The 18222-nt window shown below is 40.4% G+C and overlaps 1 protein-coding gene and 1 pseudogene across 2 annotated transcripts in view; one reads left to right on the top strand and one right to left on the bottom strand.

Moving 5' to 3' along the window:
* LOC126248043 (uncharacterized) overlaps positions 1-18222 on the bottom strand; it is a 706800-nt gene that overhangs the window by 343574 nt on the left and 345004 nt on the right. For both annotated transcript variants that reach the window (XM_049948671.1, XM_049948672.1), the window contains exon 12: positions 5095-5323. In XM_049948671.1, the coding sequence (XP_049804628.1) occupies positions 5095-5323 (229 nt within the window). The remainder of the gene's footprint in view (positions 1-5094; positions 5324-18222) is intronic.
* On the top strand, positions 15637-15754 carry LOC126249899 (5S ribosomal RNA; annotated as a pseudogene).

Raw genomic sequence — 18222 nt, 5'->3', positions numbered from 1 at the left:
TTCGGTGTTCAGACATTATGAATTACCTTGAATACAATGGTCTTTTGACACACAGTCAACACGGAATAGGAAACATCATTCTTGTGAAACACAACTAGCTCTTTACTCACACAAAGTGTTGAGTGCTATTCACAATGGATTTCAAATTGATTCTGTATTTCTAGATTTCCAGAAGGATTTTGACACTGTACCACACAAGCAGCTTGTAGCGAAATTGTGTGCTCAGTTATATGACTGGATTTGTGATTTCCTGTCAGAGATGTCACAGTTTGCAGTAACTGGCAGAAAGTCATTGAGTAAAACAGAAGTGATTTCTGTCGTTCCACAAGGTAGTGTTATAGGCCCTTTCCTGTTCCTTATCTATATAAATGACCTAGAAGACAATCTGAGCAGCTGTCTTAGGTTGTTTGCAGATGATGCTTTCATTTATTGACTAGCAAAGTCATCAGAAGATCAAAGAAATTGCAAAACAATTTAGAAAAGATATCTGTATGGTGCAAAAATTGGCAATTGCCCCTAAATAATGAAAAGTGTGAGGTCATCTGTATGAGTGCTAAAAGGAAATCTTTGAACATTGGTTACATGATAAATTAGTCAAAGGTAAAGGCTGTAAATTCAGCTAAATACCTGGGAATTACAATTATGAACAACTTAAACTGTTAGGAACACACAGAAAATGTTGTGGGGAAGGCTAACCAAAGACTGTGTTTATTGTCATGACACTTAGAAAACGGAACAGATCTACTAAACAGATTGCCTACAATATGCTTGTCCATCCTCTTTTAGAATAGTGCTGCATGATGTGGGACACTTATCAGGTAGGATTGATGGAGTTCATAGAGAAAGTTCAAAGAAGGGACCATGTTTTGTATTATCACAAAATAGGGGAGAGGGTGTCACTGAAATGATACAGGATTTGGGGTGGACATAATTAAAACAAAGGCATTTTTCATTAGGGCAGTATCTTCTCATGAAATTTCAATTACCAACTTTCTCCTCCAAATGCGAAAATACACTCCTGGAAATGGGAAAAAGAACACATTGACACCGGTGTGTCAGACCCACCATACTTGCTCCGGACACTGCGAGAGGGCTGTACAAGCAATGATCACACGCACGGCACAGCGGACACACCAGGAACCGCGGTGTTGGCCGTCAAATGGCGCTAGCTGCACAGCATTTGTGCACCGCCGCCGTCAGTGTCAGCCAGTTTGCCATGGCATACGGAGCTCCATCGCAGTCTTTAACACTGGTAGCATGCCGTGACACCGTGGACGTGAACTGTATGTGCAGTTGACGGACTTTGAGCGAGGGCGTATAGTGGGCATGCGGGAGGCCGGGTGGACGTACCGCCGAATTGCTCAACACGTGGGGCGTGAGGTCTCCACAGTACATCGATGTTGTTGCCAGTGGTCGGCGGAAGGTGCACGTGCCCATCGACCTGGGACCGGACCGCAGGGACGCACGGATGCACGCCAAGACCGTAGGATCCTACGCAGTGCCGTAGGGGACCGCACCGCCACTTCCCAGCAAATTAGGGACACTGTTGCTCCTGGGGTATCGGCGAGGACCATTCGCAACCATCTCCATGAAGCTGGGCTACGGTCCCGCACACCGTTAGGCCGTCTTCCGCTCACGCCCCAACATCGTGCAGCCCGCCTCCAGTGGTGTCGCGACAGGCGTGAATGGAGGGACGAATGGAGACGTGTCGTCTTCAGCGATGAGAGTCGCTTCTGCCTTGGTGCCAATGATGGTCGTATGCGTGTTTGGTGCCGTGCAGGTGAGCGCCACAATCAGGACTGTATACGACCAAGGCACACAGGGCCAACACCCGGCATCATGGTGTGGGGAGCGATCTCCTACACTGGCCGTACACCACTGGTGATCGTCAAGGGGACACTGAATAGTGCACGGTACATCCAAACCGTCATCGAACCCATCGTTCTACCATTCCTAGACCGGCAAGGGAACTTGCTGTTCCAACAGGACAATGCACGTCCGCATGTATCCCGTGCCACCCAACGTGCTCTAGAAGGTGTAAGTCAACTACCCTGGCCAGCAAGATCTCCCGATCTGTCCCCCATTGAGCATGTTTGGGACTGGATGAAGTGTCGTCTCACGCGGTCTGCACGTCCAGCACGAACGCTGGTCCAACTGAGGCGCCAGGTGGAAATGGCATGGCAAGCCATTCCACAGGACTACATCCAGCATCTCTACGATCGTCTCCATGGGAGAATAGCAGCCTGCATTGCTGCGAAAGGTGGATATACAATGTACTAGTGCCGACATTGTGCATGCTCTGTTGCCTGTGTCTATGTGCCTGTGGTTCTGTCAGTGTGATCATGTGATGTATCTGACCCCAGGAATGTGTCAATAAAGTTTCCCCTTCCTGGGACAATGAATTCACGGTGTTCTTATTTCAATTTCCAGGAGTGGATTTTGTTGATGCTGACCTACATAGGGAGAAACGATCATCATAATAAAATAAGGGAAATCAGAGCTCGTACGGAAACATATATGTGTTTTTTTTTTTTTTTTTTTTTTTTTTTCCTGTGTGCTGTATGAGATTGGAATAATTATGAAGATGGTTTGATGAACCCTCTGCCAGGCACTTAAATGTGGTTTGCAGAGCATTCCTGTAGAGGTAGATGTGGCATCAGCTTATCATGATGTCTCCTTGAGTTAAACAGCAGCAGTTAATGTTTACCACAAAGCTGAGGTTATTGCTGTAAGGCCAGTGTAAAAATTTTTGTTCGATCTGCATCACAGAGGTGAAGAGACAACCTGTGAATTTGAGTTTCCCCTTGTACACAATTATCTTGAAGCACACATGTATTTGAGACTGTGTTTCCTGTTTCTTACATCTGGAAGTGCACATGCATTTGTGTTGGTTGAGGTTGCATTACTGTTACCAGAATATGCATATCTTAAGGGACGCATCTGCCTTTGAAATGATGTGGAAGTAAAACACGATGAATGATGTGACAGGGCTTGTCACAACCTGGTGACTCAGCAGGGAGGTATGTTTAAAGGAGAGAAAGCACTGCAAGTAGCATGTTATCATTGCTGGACCATCATCGATGTCATCATAGTCATTGTCATTGTTCAACACTTTCTTCTTCTTTATGGACACAAAATGTAAGCTTGTATCCACTAAACTATTTTTACAAATAAAATTTTTATTTTGATGTTTAGTTACTTATTGTAATTCAAGGAAACAGAGAATCTTCATTTTGTATGCTATAGAACTTGAAGCACCTGAGTGAGAACAGAAACACAATAAACACTAAAACACAATCAGCATTTGAGTAGGGAGAGCAGCACCCAATCTTCATTGCAAGGCATGGTGACAGCAAATTTGGACTGCTAGTGCTGATTTATCTAAACGACTGCAAACTATATGTACAGCATCAATATTCATGGCTATCAGTTATGGTAAACTTGCCTTTCTCAACATTGGCACATTGTGAATGATTATTTTAGTGTAATGAACTAATGGATGCAGTTAGTTTCAAAAATAGTCATACAAACAACTAATTTTTTTCACCTGTGCCTAGTAGAAAACTGTGAATAAAAGAAGTCAGTTCCTGTTCATAAGGTATCATTGAGTGGAACTGTAAGAGATGTTAATCTTTGCTTTCAGAAGAATATTGTTGTGGCCCTGGATTTAATTTGCAAGAGCGTTCACTACTTGCATACAGACTTATTGATTTGACTATGATACAAATGCTTTTTCAGAAGTGAATATGAAAATAATACAATCACCCAAGAAGTAGTGCTTTACAGGTTCTGACCACTTTGTTGCTTTTGACATGCATGATAAATATGAGTGTTTTGATTACAATGAACTGTTTCCGTTTCAGTAAAACAAAGTGGTTGACTGTTACATTACAGATATATTATTCATACTGTATACAGTTCTTCCACAAAATGCATCACTGTCATTTTGATCATATTAAGGCAGCCACAGCAGCAAAATCTTGGTTAATTGGTTAGAGGTGTCTGGTCTCAAATATTTACTCAAGTTGCTACAGCCTACTGTTTGCAATAGATGATATGCTAAAAAGTTTGATGATTAAATTTGTTTATTTCCACTTGTGTGACAGCATAAAATGTCAAACAATTTGTGGTGCAAGACAAAGTTCACAGTGATTTTAGTGTATATGTGAGGATGTGATTTATTGTATGAATATGTAAAGAAATTTTTAAAGATAAAACTTAACCCAATAGTATTTTTGTTAGGATTTTTCTGTCCCATTCACTTTGTAGTATAATATCATGTTGCTGTCTCATTGATGTAACCATTAAATAGAGATATAGATTGAGAGGAAATTTACTGAGGCAGTACAGTATTTTGACAAATGAAATTTTCTGATGATGAGGAGGCAGATGTGGAAATACATTATGTTTTAGTACAGTGTTTGAAACAAACAGAGCAGGGAGAAGGGAAGAGACAGGAATAACAGCAATTTATGCAGTTCAGATATAGTTGATGTAATTTTTGCAGATACTGTAGTATTGGCAATAGTTTTTGAATAAAAAGTGCCCTTTAATGTAATTCAAGGGAATCTTATGTGAAATACTGTAGTATTGACAAACATCATTGAGCCTGGTAGCATTTTACACAGTTCAGGTGAAGTCTATGCAGTTTTTTGGAAATATAACAGTACTGGCAATATTTTTGGAGTATGGCACTATTTTACACAGTTAAGATGAAGCTTACTTATTTTTAAGTAATTCTAGTTGTTCAGAATGAACATGGTGGATACATACTGACTGCTATTTTTTCTTTTATTTATTTTTAAAGATGTCAGAAACATGATAGAATATATCACTGATAAGGGAGATGACATCATTGATGAGGGTGACAGTTCAATACCCCATTTATGTGCAAATTGGCTGCCATCTTTGATTGCCACATCAGTGGTTTCTTAAGATTCAGCCTGTATTTAAGAGCAAAGTGTGCTGGAATCACCATAGTCATACTACTTACAATGATTAAGCTACAATTAAATCTGAATATGTTAACATACAATTTAATATTTTTAACTGTTCCTCAAAATTATAGTTTTTAGAAAATAAACAGAAAGTTACCTTCCAACTGTTGGTGGTATGTTGTATCATTGATATATGTACAGAATATCACACGACCATGGACTTTTGCAATTATTTCTATGTGAACAGCTTGTCTTTGCTTGGGCACAGGAGATGGTTTTAATTCCTTTAGGAGCTCATAAATTCTTGGAATTGACAAAATATTTGTACTCGTCTTAATAAGTTGCTGTTTCAGACTTTCTTCAACACCTTCAATCTTTAAGTATATCTATAAGAAGAACAAAGATAAAGAATGCATCTTAACTGTCTGGTTATCAGAAAAAGTTTATTTCATTTTGAACCACAAAATAATTCATGAGAGAAATTTATTCTTCATATATGTAATTTATAAGGGGTCAGAAAATGAATGTTATATTGTGAGCTGAGGAGAAAAATAAAATAAAACAAAGTCAACCAGTAGATTAATTTAAAAATAACAGTGATTAATGGAGGCAATAAACTCTTGCATTCCTTCAGCTAGAAAATAAGGAGAACAGTTAATTATAGGAAACCTTCCATTTTAACATGGACCTGTAATCATAATTCCACTTCACATCAACAATGCATTAGCATAAGTGAGACAAACTACAACCAAGTTCTTAACATCAACCTAGAATTAAATCCTGAACCGTTGTTTTCATTATATGACACCCATCTGGACACAAAACTAGACAAAATAATATACGAGGTCACAATACAGAGAATAATTATGAGCATTATTTTCAAAAAATTGAAAGCTAAAATTTTAAAGTAAAATAATTTCACTTTCAAACCTATATCTCTGTTCCATTTCTTGATCTCTGAAAACAATGTTAACCTTGGTGAAGGGTTTTTGAGGACTGGAAGTATGTCCAATTTCTATATGTGTGTTTATGTGTTTTGCATCTTTTCTCCAAATAAACTGTGTAAATCATCTAAAACTTGCACAGCAAATATTGTGGAAATGGGAAGTGTTATTTATGTGCAGTTTTCACAAAACGGATTGGTAGTCAGGGGCTCATATTGTTAGCCAGTCAACAGATTGTAATAATACTTAGAAAGTGTATTTTTTGTGCAAACATTCACTTTTTTAAATGGAACAATGTTAGTGACATTAACAAACTAAAAGTACAGTAAATCAGAATGTCAGTGGTGTTTGTTGCAGGATTACAGAGTGAGTCATTTACATGATATCATATTTTTAAAAGTTCCTACACCAGCACTCGTAAAACACCTGTGACAGCACATACTAAAGCTTAACATAAGTGCATACAATGATCATGTGGATTCTGATTAGTAACAAGACAACTGTGCATCATAACTTGTGTTTCAAATTACCACCAGCTGTGGCAATACCCGCTTCCAGTCTGGTATGGAATAACTGCTGCATACATGCTAGTATTTCAGCAGAAATGTCTGAGAAGCTTGCAGTAATGCATCATTGCATCTCATCAAGGATAGTTGGTATGTCCGTGTAAACAGCATCTTTCAGCTTCCCCACTGAAAAAGATCTGCAGGTGTCAAATCCGGGGAACCGGCTGGCCAAGGTACAGGTCCTCTGCATCCAGTCAAATATTTTAGAAGCAATTTGTAAAAACATGCTGTAGTACTTCAGTTAATATGAGCTAGACATCCTTCATGTTGAAATGATAATTAAATCAAGACCCTAAGCTGCTGACAGGCATTGATATACATCAACAGGGACAGTTGAAAATGTGTGCCCTGACCAGGACTCGAACCCGGGATCTCCTGCTTACATGGCAGGTGCTCTATCCATCTGAGCCACTGAGGGCACATAGGATAGTGTGACTGCAGGGATTTATCCCTTGCATGCTCCCCATGGGACCCACATTCCCAACTTAATGTCCACACACTACATTCATAGTGCCCCTGCCCACTACACTCATTACTCGGTGCAGACAATCTTACCAGCCATTGACCTTCTTCTTCTGTGCTGGATGCACATGCATTGCCTGAACTCTTACGGGACTCAGTAAGATTGTCTGCCACGAGTAATGAGTGTAGTGGGCAGGAGCACTATGAAAGTAGTGTGTGGATATTAAGTTGGGAAAGGGGGTCTCACGGGGAACATGCAAAGGATAAATCCCTGCAGTTGCACTATCCTCTATGCCCTCAGGGGCTAAGATGGATGGAACATCTGCCATATAAGCAGGAGATCCCAGGTTCGAGTCCCAGTCGGGGCACACATTTTCAACTGTCCCCATTGATGTATATCAACGCCTGTCTGCAGCTTAATTGTCATTTTATTCTAAGAGAACTGCATGGTAAACAATGGTATCTGTTCTTTTGGACATGTCTGAAAGAACAGATACCATCTTCATATCCTTCATGTTGGTACCACAGGTTCCCTCTAGTCTGCAGAGGAACATCTTCTAACATTCGTAGAAGACGGTCTATTAGGAGGCTGCGATACTTGTGCAAACTCAGTGTTATGTCTATGAAAAATGGGCCTATGAGCTGATGGTTCAATACCCCACACCACACGTTTATCACTATCAGACACCACATGTTTAAACTCCATGGATGCTGACATTCCACCTGATGAAGTCAACATAGATTGCCAATGGACCAACAGCGCATGTTTTTGTGGTTTACTTGGCCTTGATTGGTAAATGAGGCTTCATCACTAAACAAGATACATGATACATCTGGAGTATCCTGTCTTAATGCCCAGTGAGGGAAGTTAACAATATTCTCATAACTGTTTCCATGAAGCTCTTGATGGAGAGAGATGTGATAAGCATGGAACGTATGTCGATGAAGAATGCGTAGGACACCTGCCCGACTCACGCCCCTTCCTCATGCAGTTGTGCAGGAAGTAACGTGTGGATCAAGTGCAACAGCAGCAAGAGTATTAATTCTCTTCTATTGTCACTCATTTCCTTCTGTTATGTTGTCTAAATGTTACCACTATCAATTTCATGTAACTGGTTGAAGAGGTTGATAAATATTTGATGAGATGGTTGATGTCTATTGAGATATCTTGCCATATACACTGTACAAGAACAAACTAGATTCTTCCTGCACTCTCCATATACCTTGATCATTTTCTGGGGAAAAAAAAAAAAAAAATCCCCTTGTCTACTCACAATCTACTGCTTCAATTTTCACACACCAACTGACTAGCAAGTCACAGTGCATCAAGGAATACACAAGCACACTGTAAGCAACCATAACAACATTGTACCTACCATTTACACAGGTTGAATGGCAGAAACAAGTGTCGGTGTGGAAAATTTTCATAATCCTATAACTCATAAATGACTCGCACTAGAATCTTACAATGAACACCACTGACATTCTAATTTACCCTAATTTTAGTTTGTTAATGTCAATAGGCATTATTCCATTAGAAAAATGTTGTAGTGGCCCCTTATCAGTTACAGGGCCCGCACAACACACAAGCAAGGTCGGCTGCTGACCTCCCTTCAAGAGCTCAGATCAAAACATTGACATTGGATGTAAACATCAACAGACTTTCCACATAAACATGGAACTACTTAGTGAAAATCCATGTGACAGAAATCCACCAATTGGAACTAATGTGACTACGTGTAGCACTCCACCGAATCGGCGTTATAAGCCCGTTGGCAGAGGCAAACCGACAGTGTGTGCCCATAGCTAGGACAGCTCTGGTCAGTACCTATGCCAGCTCTAGCCTACTAGACACTTGCTATAGCCTTCAGTAGAAAGATGTATCTTTTTAATTGTGCAGAGTAGTATTTTCGTTATTATTTTCTTTTCACTGTCTTGTATTCTTATCTGGACTTTTTGTGCTTCTTGATATTCTTGCATTTGGAAATTAGTGCACACCAAGAAGGCATTTTAGTTAAAATAAAGTGTGTTCAAACTTGATCATTAGTTCTTTCTTGCTGACCACAGGACGCTACAGTTATTGGCGCCAAGGATGGGATTTTCATTTTCAGATGAAGTGGCCTCCATAGAGTAATTTCTCAGTGCTTGATTGAAACTCTGCAGCAGACTCTGGCACCACTCACACAATCAGAACATTGCCCTCACTCCCCAGCATTGCAAGATATAGCACATAGAGTTGATTCCATCACGTGTAAACTGAACACTTTGCACGGGGCTCCACTGACGTTTCCGGTTTTCAATAGGTCTGTCGAACCATGGTGAAATTATGTCAAATGGTTGAAACAAAATTTACTAGCACATGGGATCCATGATGAAAATCAAAGTTGAGTTTTTTATTTATTTTTTATTTATTTATAGCAACAGTCGGTCAACTTGTGTGTCATTGAATTCAAGAACTGAAGCCTCAGCAGTCACCTTGAGATCTTTTGTTTGCCTGTATTGAGGGCTGCCTTTTACTTTGATGCACAAATACATGCCAACTCCACCTGTCAGACTTTCTTTCTTGTGAAAAGTCCCCAGGTCACATGTTTTGGGAAAGGATTACGATGCTCCATGGTCTCTCCCCCAATTTCAAATTCCGGTGTGCCATCGTTGCATGCAAGCAGTCTGATAGAGCTCTTCACTGATTTGTCTTACGGTGGTGTTTCACGCAACAGGTGAGGGTCTTTGGGCTGATATTTAGAAGTTACAGGACCCATCCCTCAACACCTGACTGATGATAATTTGTGCATTTGAAGAGTCTCATCCACTACAACTGCTGTATTTGATCCGGCTGCTTTCACGGCACACCAGTTGCCTACCACTGAGCAGGAGTCTCTATTGGTAAATCCTGAGCTATAAAGTCTTTCACCAATTTTACATCATGCCCCTACTGTTTCTAGACTCACCAATGGTTGGAGTACCCCCACTAGCGAGCAAGGTGCATGACTTGCAGCCAAACGGGCCATATCGCCATTGTGTGTCAGGCTTTGCGGAAACAATGCATAGATGTCATGCTTCCTGGGGATGCATGGCTTGTCACAAATCATCACTGCAGGACGTGGACACCTTGCATTCCATTGACAGACAAGTATTCTCCATCATTCCCCAGTCAGGAGCTCGTTTCCTCCTTACCTTGGAGGTCGTCTATATTCCTGTGGTCTTCCAAATTGACACGGCACATTCCATTTCTATAGTGGATGATGCCACATACCAACACTTGGGCTCATGAGCTTTGTCTCCATACATTTGCACCTTATGTAGTTTCAGTAATCACCATATATTAGTCGAGGACATTTTTTCAACACAAATCTCCTACAGCAGTCATTCCTTCACTGCTTAGTTTTTGGTGGTTAGCTCTCCTGGTGCTACTAACCTTCTGGGTGTGTACGTTTTTGGTTGTCTGGGTTTGTCAGTGCAGGACAAGGCACAGGCAGTTTTGATCCCCTCCTCGGATACCCTTCTCATCCCATTGCTCAGCAAATACATAATGTTGTTCTCATTATCCACACCTGGGGTGAACGGTTTCACTGTGCAAGTTCAGCTTCTTCCCTCTGCTGTCCCTTGTTTTTTAAGGCCTGCCCAATTCCCTTTGCTCTCCAAGAAAGGCTCCAGGTGGAACTTTGCCACTTACAAGATGAAGGCATCCTTTCTCCCATCGCACACAGTCTCTGGGTGACACCTGTTGTGTTAGTCGAAAAGCCAAACAGTGCATTACTAGTAGACACTAGTTGTAGCCCTTAATAGTATCTTTGTAATTGTATAGAGTACTATTTTGGTTATAACTTTCTTTTCATTGTCTTGTACTCTTATATGGCTTTTGCCACAACCAGAATTGTTGTGCTTCTTGTTGTTCTTGCGTTTGGAAATAAGTGCATGCCAAAAGGCGTTTCACATAAAATGAAGTGTGTTCCAACTTGATCGTTAGTTCTTTCCTGCTGACCGCAGGACACTATAAAAAAAGCGTATGTTTGCAACAAAAATACACTTCCTAAGTATTATTACAATCTGTTGATTTACTAAAAGTACAAGCCCCTGGCTATCAATCCATTCTATGAAAACCGCACATCAATAGCACTTTCCATTTCCGCAATATTTGTGGTGCAAATTTGAGGTGGTTCACCCTGTTTAGTTGGTTACTCTTGAACTGGATTTTGAATGACTTGCTCCTTCAGTAAAATCTTCCTAAACACATGGAAATAAAATGAATGGATCAATGGGAATGAAATCACTGACAATGCAATGACATAAAAATGAAATCAGTAAAAACCGCCCAATAAAGGAAGAGTAGAGTTTAATGTTCCATTGATAGTGAGGTCATCACAATGCTACAATGTTGTAATATATGTCACCTGAAGATTTGACTTTAATGCTACAAAACTGGTAGTGGTACAGTAATAAAGGACCAAAATATGGCTCAAGTGGTTATTAATACCCAAGATCATTACAGATGGACCACAAACTCAGATTACAAATGGGTGGGGAATGAAATCACCCCCCATATCCTTATCAAAGAAGCAATCCCAGCCTGGACTATTTTAGGGAAATCATGGAAAACCTAAAACTGGATTGCCAGGTGGAGGTTTGAACTGCCATTCTTCCAAATGTGAGCCCAGTGTGCGAACCACTACATCAGCTTGAGCAGTACAAACTGTTCAGATACACTGAGCATGTAATATAATAACTATGTAATGGAACTGAAACTTGTGCCAGACTAGGAAAGAAATGTAGTTTTCCAGCTTATATGAAGTTGTGTTAACCATTAGGTTATGTGAGCGCACGTTTAGGTCATATCCAAACTTTTGGTTTTGCTGGTGCTTCCACACATGTTTCCTGACACTACTACCAGAAATCCTTCCATGGTTTATTTATGAATGACACAACTGGGGAAATGGGGTTGGTGAAGTTATGTGGTGTTCTCAGCCTTGAGGAGTATATAGAAAATGAATTAAAGGAAATGAAATTTGTGGATTGGTGGAGATGAAATGAATGAAGATTCAGTGACATAAAGTGAAGCCAGCAGAAACCAGTCATGTATGCTCAACCTGCTACATAATGAATATGTAGTGACAATCAATAATTTGTGCCAACCCAGGAATCAAACCTGGATTTCATGTTTATCAGCAGCGGTTTGCACTGAATTCATGTCATGTGCATATTTAGTTGAGCATTGAAATGGTTTTGAACACTTATCAGCATTAGTTGCCTCACCTGTTGGGAGTGAAGATAACATGTTTGGGGGATATGATAAGGTTCAGTGAACTTGTTTTGTAATTAATGGTAGCTCCATCATTAGGCAGGTAATGGATCCCCTTAGTTAATTAGTTGCCAAATGCAGAAGAAAATTTATGAGCATTCACTCAGTGTGCTTATCAGGTGATCTAATCCAAGATGTTAATGAGGCTCTGCTAGCATTTATTGGATCTGCAAGATGTAGCCACAACAATTCATGAGTCATGTCAGATTGTGACCCTCTTATTGGAAACTGGATTAAGGAGTTATATCATGAAATCCATTGATTCTATGATGAACCAGGAAGAAGAAATCTTGACCTACACCAATGATAGTAGAATTTTAAAACATCTTTCTGAATAAGTATGAGTGAGATACATTATTGTCGTCAAAATTTGTATTAACTGATCTTTTTTAAAGGAGTAAGAAGTCTTCTTTTATGAATAGGTTTTTATTGTCCTTATCAGTCTGTCATGTGATATGCACATCATACTTCACTGATTACAAGCAGATGTGATGGCACTTGTGCTGTGCCATTAACCATTTGTGCTTCTCTCTGTTTTCTTCTTTGCATTTTTCTACTGCAGCATGATATCTCTGTTCTTCAGAATGTTACTCTTTGACAAATGTTCCGGGAAAGTCAAACGACATAATACTTGCTACCATATACATCTTGCAAATGACCAGAATGAGAAAATCTGAGGAATTAGCGCTAATGCAGATGCTTATTGACAGTCATTCATAACCATGTGCCATTCACAAATAGAACAGGGAAGGTGGTGTTCAGATAGTAATTTCAGAAGTACCCTCTGCTACACACTGTAAGTGGCTTGTGGAGTAGAGATGCAGATGTAGATGTAAATACTTCATCTCCAGCTTAGTCAGCAGAGGGCATATGTTCCCTGGTTGTCAGTAATGATAGTAAATTGCTTTTGATTATCTAAAAAGCCCTCTTGGAACCTCTTCTTCATCAGGATGTTGTGCTCATGCATATGAACTACATATAAACCCACTGGATTTGATGCTGAGGTAGTGTAATCCATATACTAGTACCACTAGCATCTTTAGAGTACTGGTGTATGTGAATTTATCCTGCCAAGTACTTTTGCTGATGTTTCTGAGGCAAAATTGGTAGAACGTTTCAAGAATTTTAGTGCTTTGCCAGAAAGTTGCCCTTGTCTCATATATATATCTCATATCATGGTTATTAAGCACTCCCAGATGTATGTGGATTTTGACATCAATGTTAGCCTTCATAGATAGAAAACTTGTCACTTATGGAAAGGAGTCAACATTCTGTATGAGTCGTCATCTACCTGTTATGTTAGGTGATTCATCACCAATAGTTTGTAGATATTAGAGTTTGGCACTCCCAGTGTTTAACTTACATCCAGCATAAGTTATGGCTTTGTTAATGTATTGTGAAATGTCTACAGTGCTTCCTTAGGTTGTGTACGAATGATATTGTCATTAGCACACTGAATCTCTATGGTTTATATTATTTGCCTTAAAGTATATTGTAATTGAATTTATTGACCTTTATCTTACACCATACAGCCAGTTCATACTTGCATAAAATATACATATATTGATGGAATAACCTCTTCATCTCCATGGTAGCAGAAAGGTGTCTCTATGACATACACTCTGTGAAATTGTTTGTGGAAACATCTGTGGTTAAATTTGAGTTTGGCTATTACAGAGGTGAGGTGCCTAGCCAATGAATTTGTATGAGACTTCACGGAATAGGGGACTGGTGGCTAATCTGTAGCATACTTCTTGCCCTTGTCTTGTTGTTTCCTTCTGTTCTTGTTGCCAGTCTTCTGTGATGTGTCTGTGTAGGACATGTTAGTAATCCATACTTGAGATAGCTGCCCAGGTGGTTTGCCCTGTCAGAGCAGCTTACTTGTCAAGGCAGTTGACAGCTTCATTGCTAGTAATTCCACAGTGTGATTTCACCCAAGCAACATTAACAGAATAGCCTTCTTCACACGATGATTTCAACTCTTCGATAATCTTATACGACTGGGTTTTCGGTCAAACAGGTGCTAAAATTTTTAAATATTCTTAGAGCAGGTAAAGAGTCAGTGAACAGGAAATAAAGACATGCTGTCATATTTGAGCAGAGAATTCTACGCTTAGGACGGTTGCCATTGCTGGTATGAGGGTATTCAATAAGTAATGCAAGACATTTTTATTCTGAAAAGAGGTTTGCTCTATTCAGGATGCCCATACACCATATTATTCCCTACCTTTAGGCTACAAAACCATATTTTTAACATCATCTCTGTTCAATGTAATGGCCTTATGCCACATTACTGGGAGGGCCTGTGTGCCCACACGGTACCACTCTACGTACCAACATTGGGACTGACATCTTTTTGCATCAATAGCCTCCCCATCACCCAGGTACTGCTTCCTGTGCAGTGTATCCTTCATTGGGCCAAGCAGATGGAAGTTGGAAGTTGCAAGATCTGTGCTGTATGGTGGATGAAGAAGAACAGTTCAGGAAAGTACTGTGAGCTCCTCACTTGTGTGAGGCCTTGCATTGTCATGCAGAAGAATTTGGTTTGAATTACTGTGGTGATGAACTCTTTGTTGTCATTTCCTCAATTTCCTGATGGTAGCACAATACACTTCAGAGCTGGTTGTTGCACCATGAGGGATTCCAGCATGCAAAATAACCCATTTAGATTCCCAGAAGAACCCTGCCATGACATTACAGCTGAAGTTGTGGCTTTAAACTTTTCTTTGTAGGAGAGCTGATGTGGTGCCATTTTGTTGCAGGTTTGAAGTGATGAACTCATGCTTCATCACCTGCAATGACGTTTGACAAGAAATTGTCATGAACAGCCTTGCAATACACAAGCAATTTCACGTAGATAGTCCTTCTTTGCTCTTTATGTTCTTCTGTTAGGTGGAAAGGAACCCACGAGGCACACACCTTTGAGTATCCCAATTGGAGGATTATTGTGCCAACACTGCCAACAGAGATGTCCATTTGTGTAGTGGGGTACTCGTTTGTGAGCCATCAGCCACCTCAAATGAGAGTGTCCACATATTCCAACACCACAGGAATCACAGCTGTGTGCAGCCAGCTGGCACACAGGATATTGGACAGGTTTGCATAACCTCGTTGTGATGATGACAGACATGTCGACTGATGATTCACCGTGCATTTGTTCACTGCCGAGTCTCCGTAGGCATTCTGCGAGTGCCTGTGAATATCTGCAGTGGTTTGGTTTTCTGCCAAGAGGTACTCAATGACAGCTCTCTGCTTGGAATGTGCCTCTGTTACAGATGCCACTTTGAAGGCTGCATACAGCACCGACACCTGTCGGAACTCCATGAAACTGTAGGTGCTGAAGCTGGAATATTCCACGATGTCCCGTAAAGTGTTTCACATTATTTGATCTGAAATTGGCCAAGAAAAAAATGTGTCGTATTACTTATTGAGGCAACAGCCTCGCCGCAGTGGATACACCGGTTCCCGTGAGATCGCCGAAGTTAAGCACTGTCGGGCGTGGTCGGCACTCGGACGGGTGACCGTCCAGGCTGCCGTGTGCTGTTGCCATTTTTCGGGGTGCACTCAGCCTCGTGATGCCAATTGAGGAGCTACTCGATTGAATAGTAGTGGCTTCAGTAAGAATACCGTCATAACGACCGGGAGAGCGGTGTGCTGACCCCACGCCCCTCCTATCTGCATCCTCCACTGAGGATGATACGGCGGACAGATGGTCCAGGTAGACCACTCGTGGCCTGAAGATGGAGCACTTTTTTTTTATTATTATTACTTATTGAACACCAATTATAATTTGAATAGCCCAGACTTCTGCAAATATGGCGTGCAGTTCACACTATTGACAGAGTCACTGGGTTTGCAGTTGTAAGTGCAGATAGATAATGCTTCCAGACACTGTTTTATAAACTGCACCAAAGTTTTATTGTTAATGTGAGTCTCATAGTCAAAGGTGATACCAGTTATTATATTCACCTTAGACAATTTCATTGGGTATGGGACACTAAAATTATTTTGTCTAGGTGCTCTAATGACCTTCTTTGATATTTTCTGAGGTCTAAATATGCCTGGGCTTGGGAGGAACAGTTCTAATGATCCAGAATCATTCAGTTAAACACTGTATGGTGAGGATAAAGTGACTGATTTCAGATTGTTGTATCCACATTGATTCGAATTAAGCAGAAATTTGCCACAGGGATACCACCAGCATAGATGGATATGAGGTTCGTGTGCTTCAACCGAGAGTGTATTTGTAGAGTAGAGTGCAAATTCTCTGTGCTTTATATTGGCATTTATAATCCTGTTGAGGTAACTATCAGGTGCAGAACAATAACAACCATTTCCATAATCAATCATAATCATACAGTAAAGTGCAAGTGCTATCAAAATGTTCAAGCCCCATCCTAATCCTGTCATAGCTCTGATTATGTTGACAGCAATCTTCCATTTCTTAGCCACATATTTTGAGTGTACCTTCTGGGTTATCCACTCTTGGAGAATGAACATTACAATTGCCAGTTATGACTTGCAGTCTTCTAGGGATGTACTTTCCAAGTCAATATATATATTTTCTATGTACTGAAAAACTCTCACCTTCTACAGGAATGTCCTATGTGGGTCAATGGAGTAAATATAATCACAAGAGGTGTCAAAACAGATCCTTGCAGCAATCCCATACACATTGTCCATGGTCCTATGATAGCCCTTCATGTATGACCAGTAGTAACCAATCAAAGAGAAAAAAATAACACTTGTTCTGTAAATGTGTAGGGTATGTGCTGTTCCTTTAGTTTTGTGCCGGCCGCGGTGGTCTAGCGGTTCTGGCGCTGCAGTCCGGAGCCGCGGGACTGCTACGGTCGCAGGTTCGAATCCTGCCTCGGGCATGGGTGTGTGTGATGTCCTTAGGTTAGTTAGGTTTAACTAGTTCTAAGTTCTAGGGGACTAATGACCTAAGATGTTGAGTCCCATAGTGCTCAGAGCCATTTGAACCATTTTTTTTAGTTTTGTGGCTAGCACTCAGAGTAATACATTATCACAACCTTCATTGAGGCAACCAGCTCTGTCAGAGAGCATTTTACAAGACATGGACTGCACTGAAATCAGCTAGTCAAGAAAGTGCTGGCCAAAGAAATTCTCCAAGCAATAAAAGCGGTAGGGGTAGACATGCACAAAAAACTTGCACTACCTGCAATAGGTTCATTGCCAATGACAAAACAAATGGAGAATGCACCAACAGCATATGAGGAAGAAACATCTCTGGCTACATCTCTGGAAGAAATTAGGCCTACATCAGCATCAGAATGGGAACCATCATTGTTACAATTGGCATCATCAGAAACAGTAGTAGAAAATGTACCAGCTATAGAAGTACCTCTACAAACTGCAGCAGAAGTTACATCAGCAAAATAGCTACATCCCCGCCAAAAGGAGGGAAGAGAACTACAGGAGAAGAAGCAGTATCAGGTGTTGTGGGTAAGTGGAAATCAGTGCCTTTCCGTCTACATGATTTTTAGTGGAACACAGCAAGACAAAGAAGCCCATAAAATAGGTAGTGTAAAAGATACTATAGATCCTCAACAAACTGTTCATTCTAAAGACAATAACAATTCTGATCTTAAAATTTGCTACCTGAATATTCAAGGAGCCAAAGACAAAGACTTTGTTGTAAATAATTTTAGACAAGAGAACAAATTTGATATTTTCTGTCTGAGTGAACAATGGGCAACAGAGAGTGAACTTACAGCTATCAAATTTGATAAATATAAAATAGCAAATGGTTACTGTAGAAAAGTGCATAAAAGGGGTGGTGTGGCATTGTACACTAACCAGTCACTCAGTCACTGAATTAATAGGTTGGATCTAGACTATTTGTGTGCTATCAGAATTTTGAGGCCACTGGTATAGTTAGTGACAATTTTAAGTTAGTAATAATAGCCTTAGACAGATCACCTAAGGGTATAATTAGTGTATTTTTAGAAAAACTGGACATGCTGTTAGATGTACCAGTATATAGAAAGACAAAA

The sequence above is a fragment of the Schistocerca nitens genome, chromosome 3, assembly GCF_023898315.1.
Source record: "Schistocerca nitens isolate TAMUIC-IGC-003100 chromosome 3, iqSchNite1.1, whole genome shotgun sequence".
NCBI classification, from domain to species: Eukaryota; Metazoa; Arthropoda; class Insecta; order Orthoptera; family Acrididae; genus Schistocerca; species Schistocerca nitens.
This window is presented reverse-complemented; position numbering and strand designations above follow the sequence as displayed.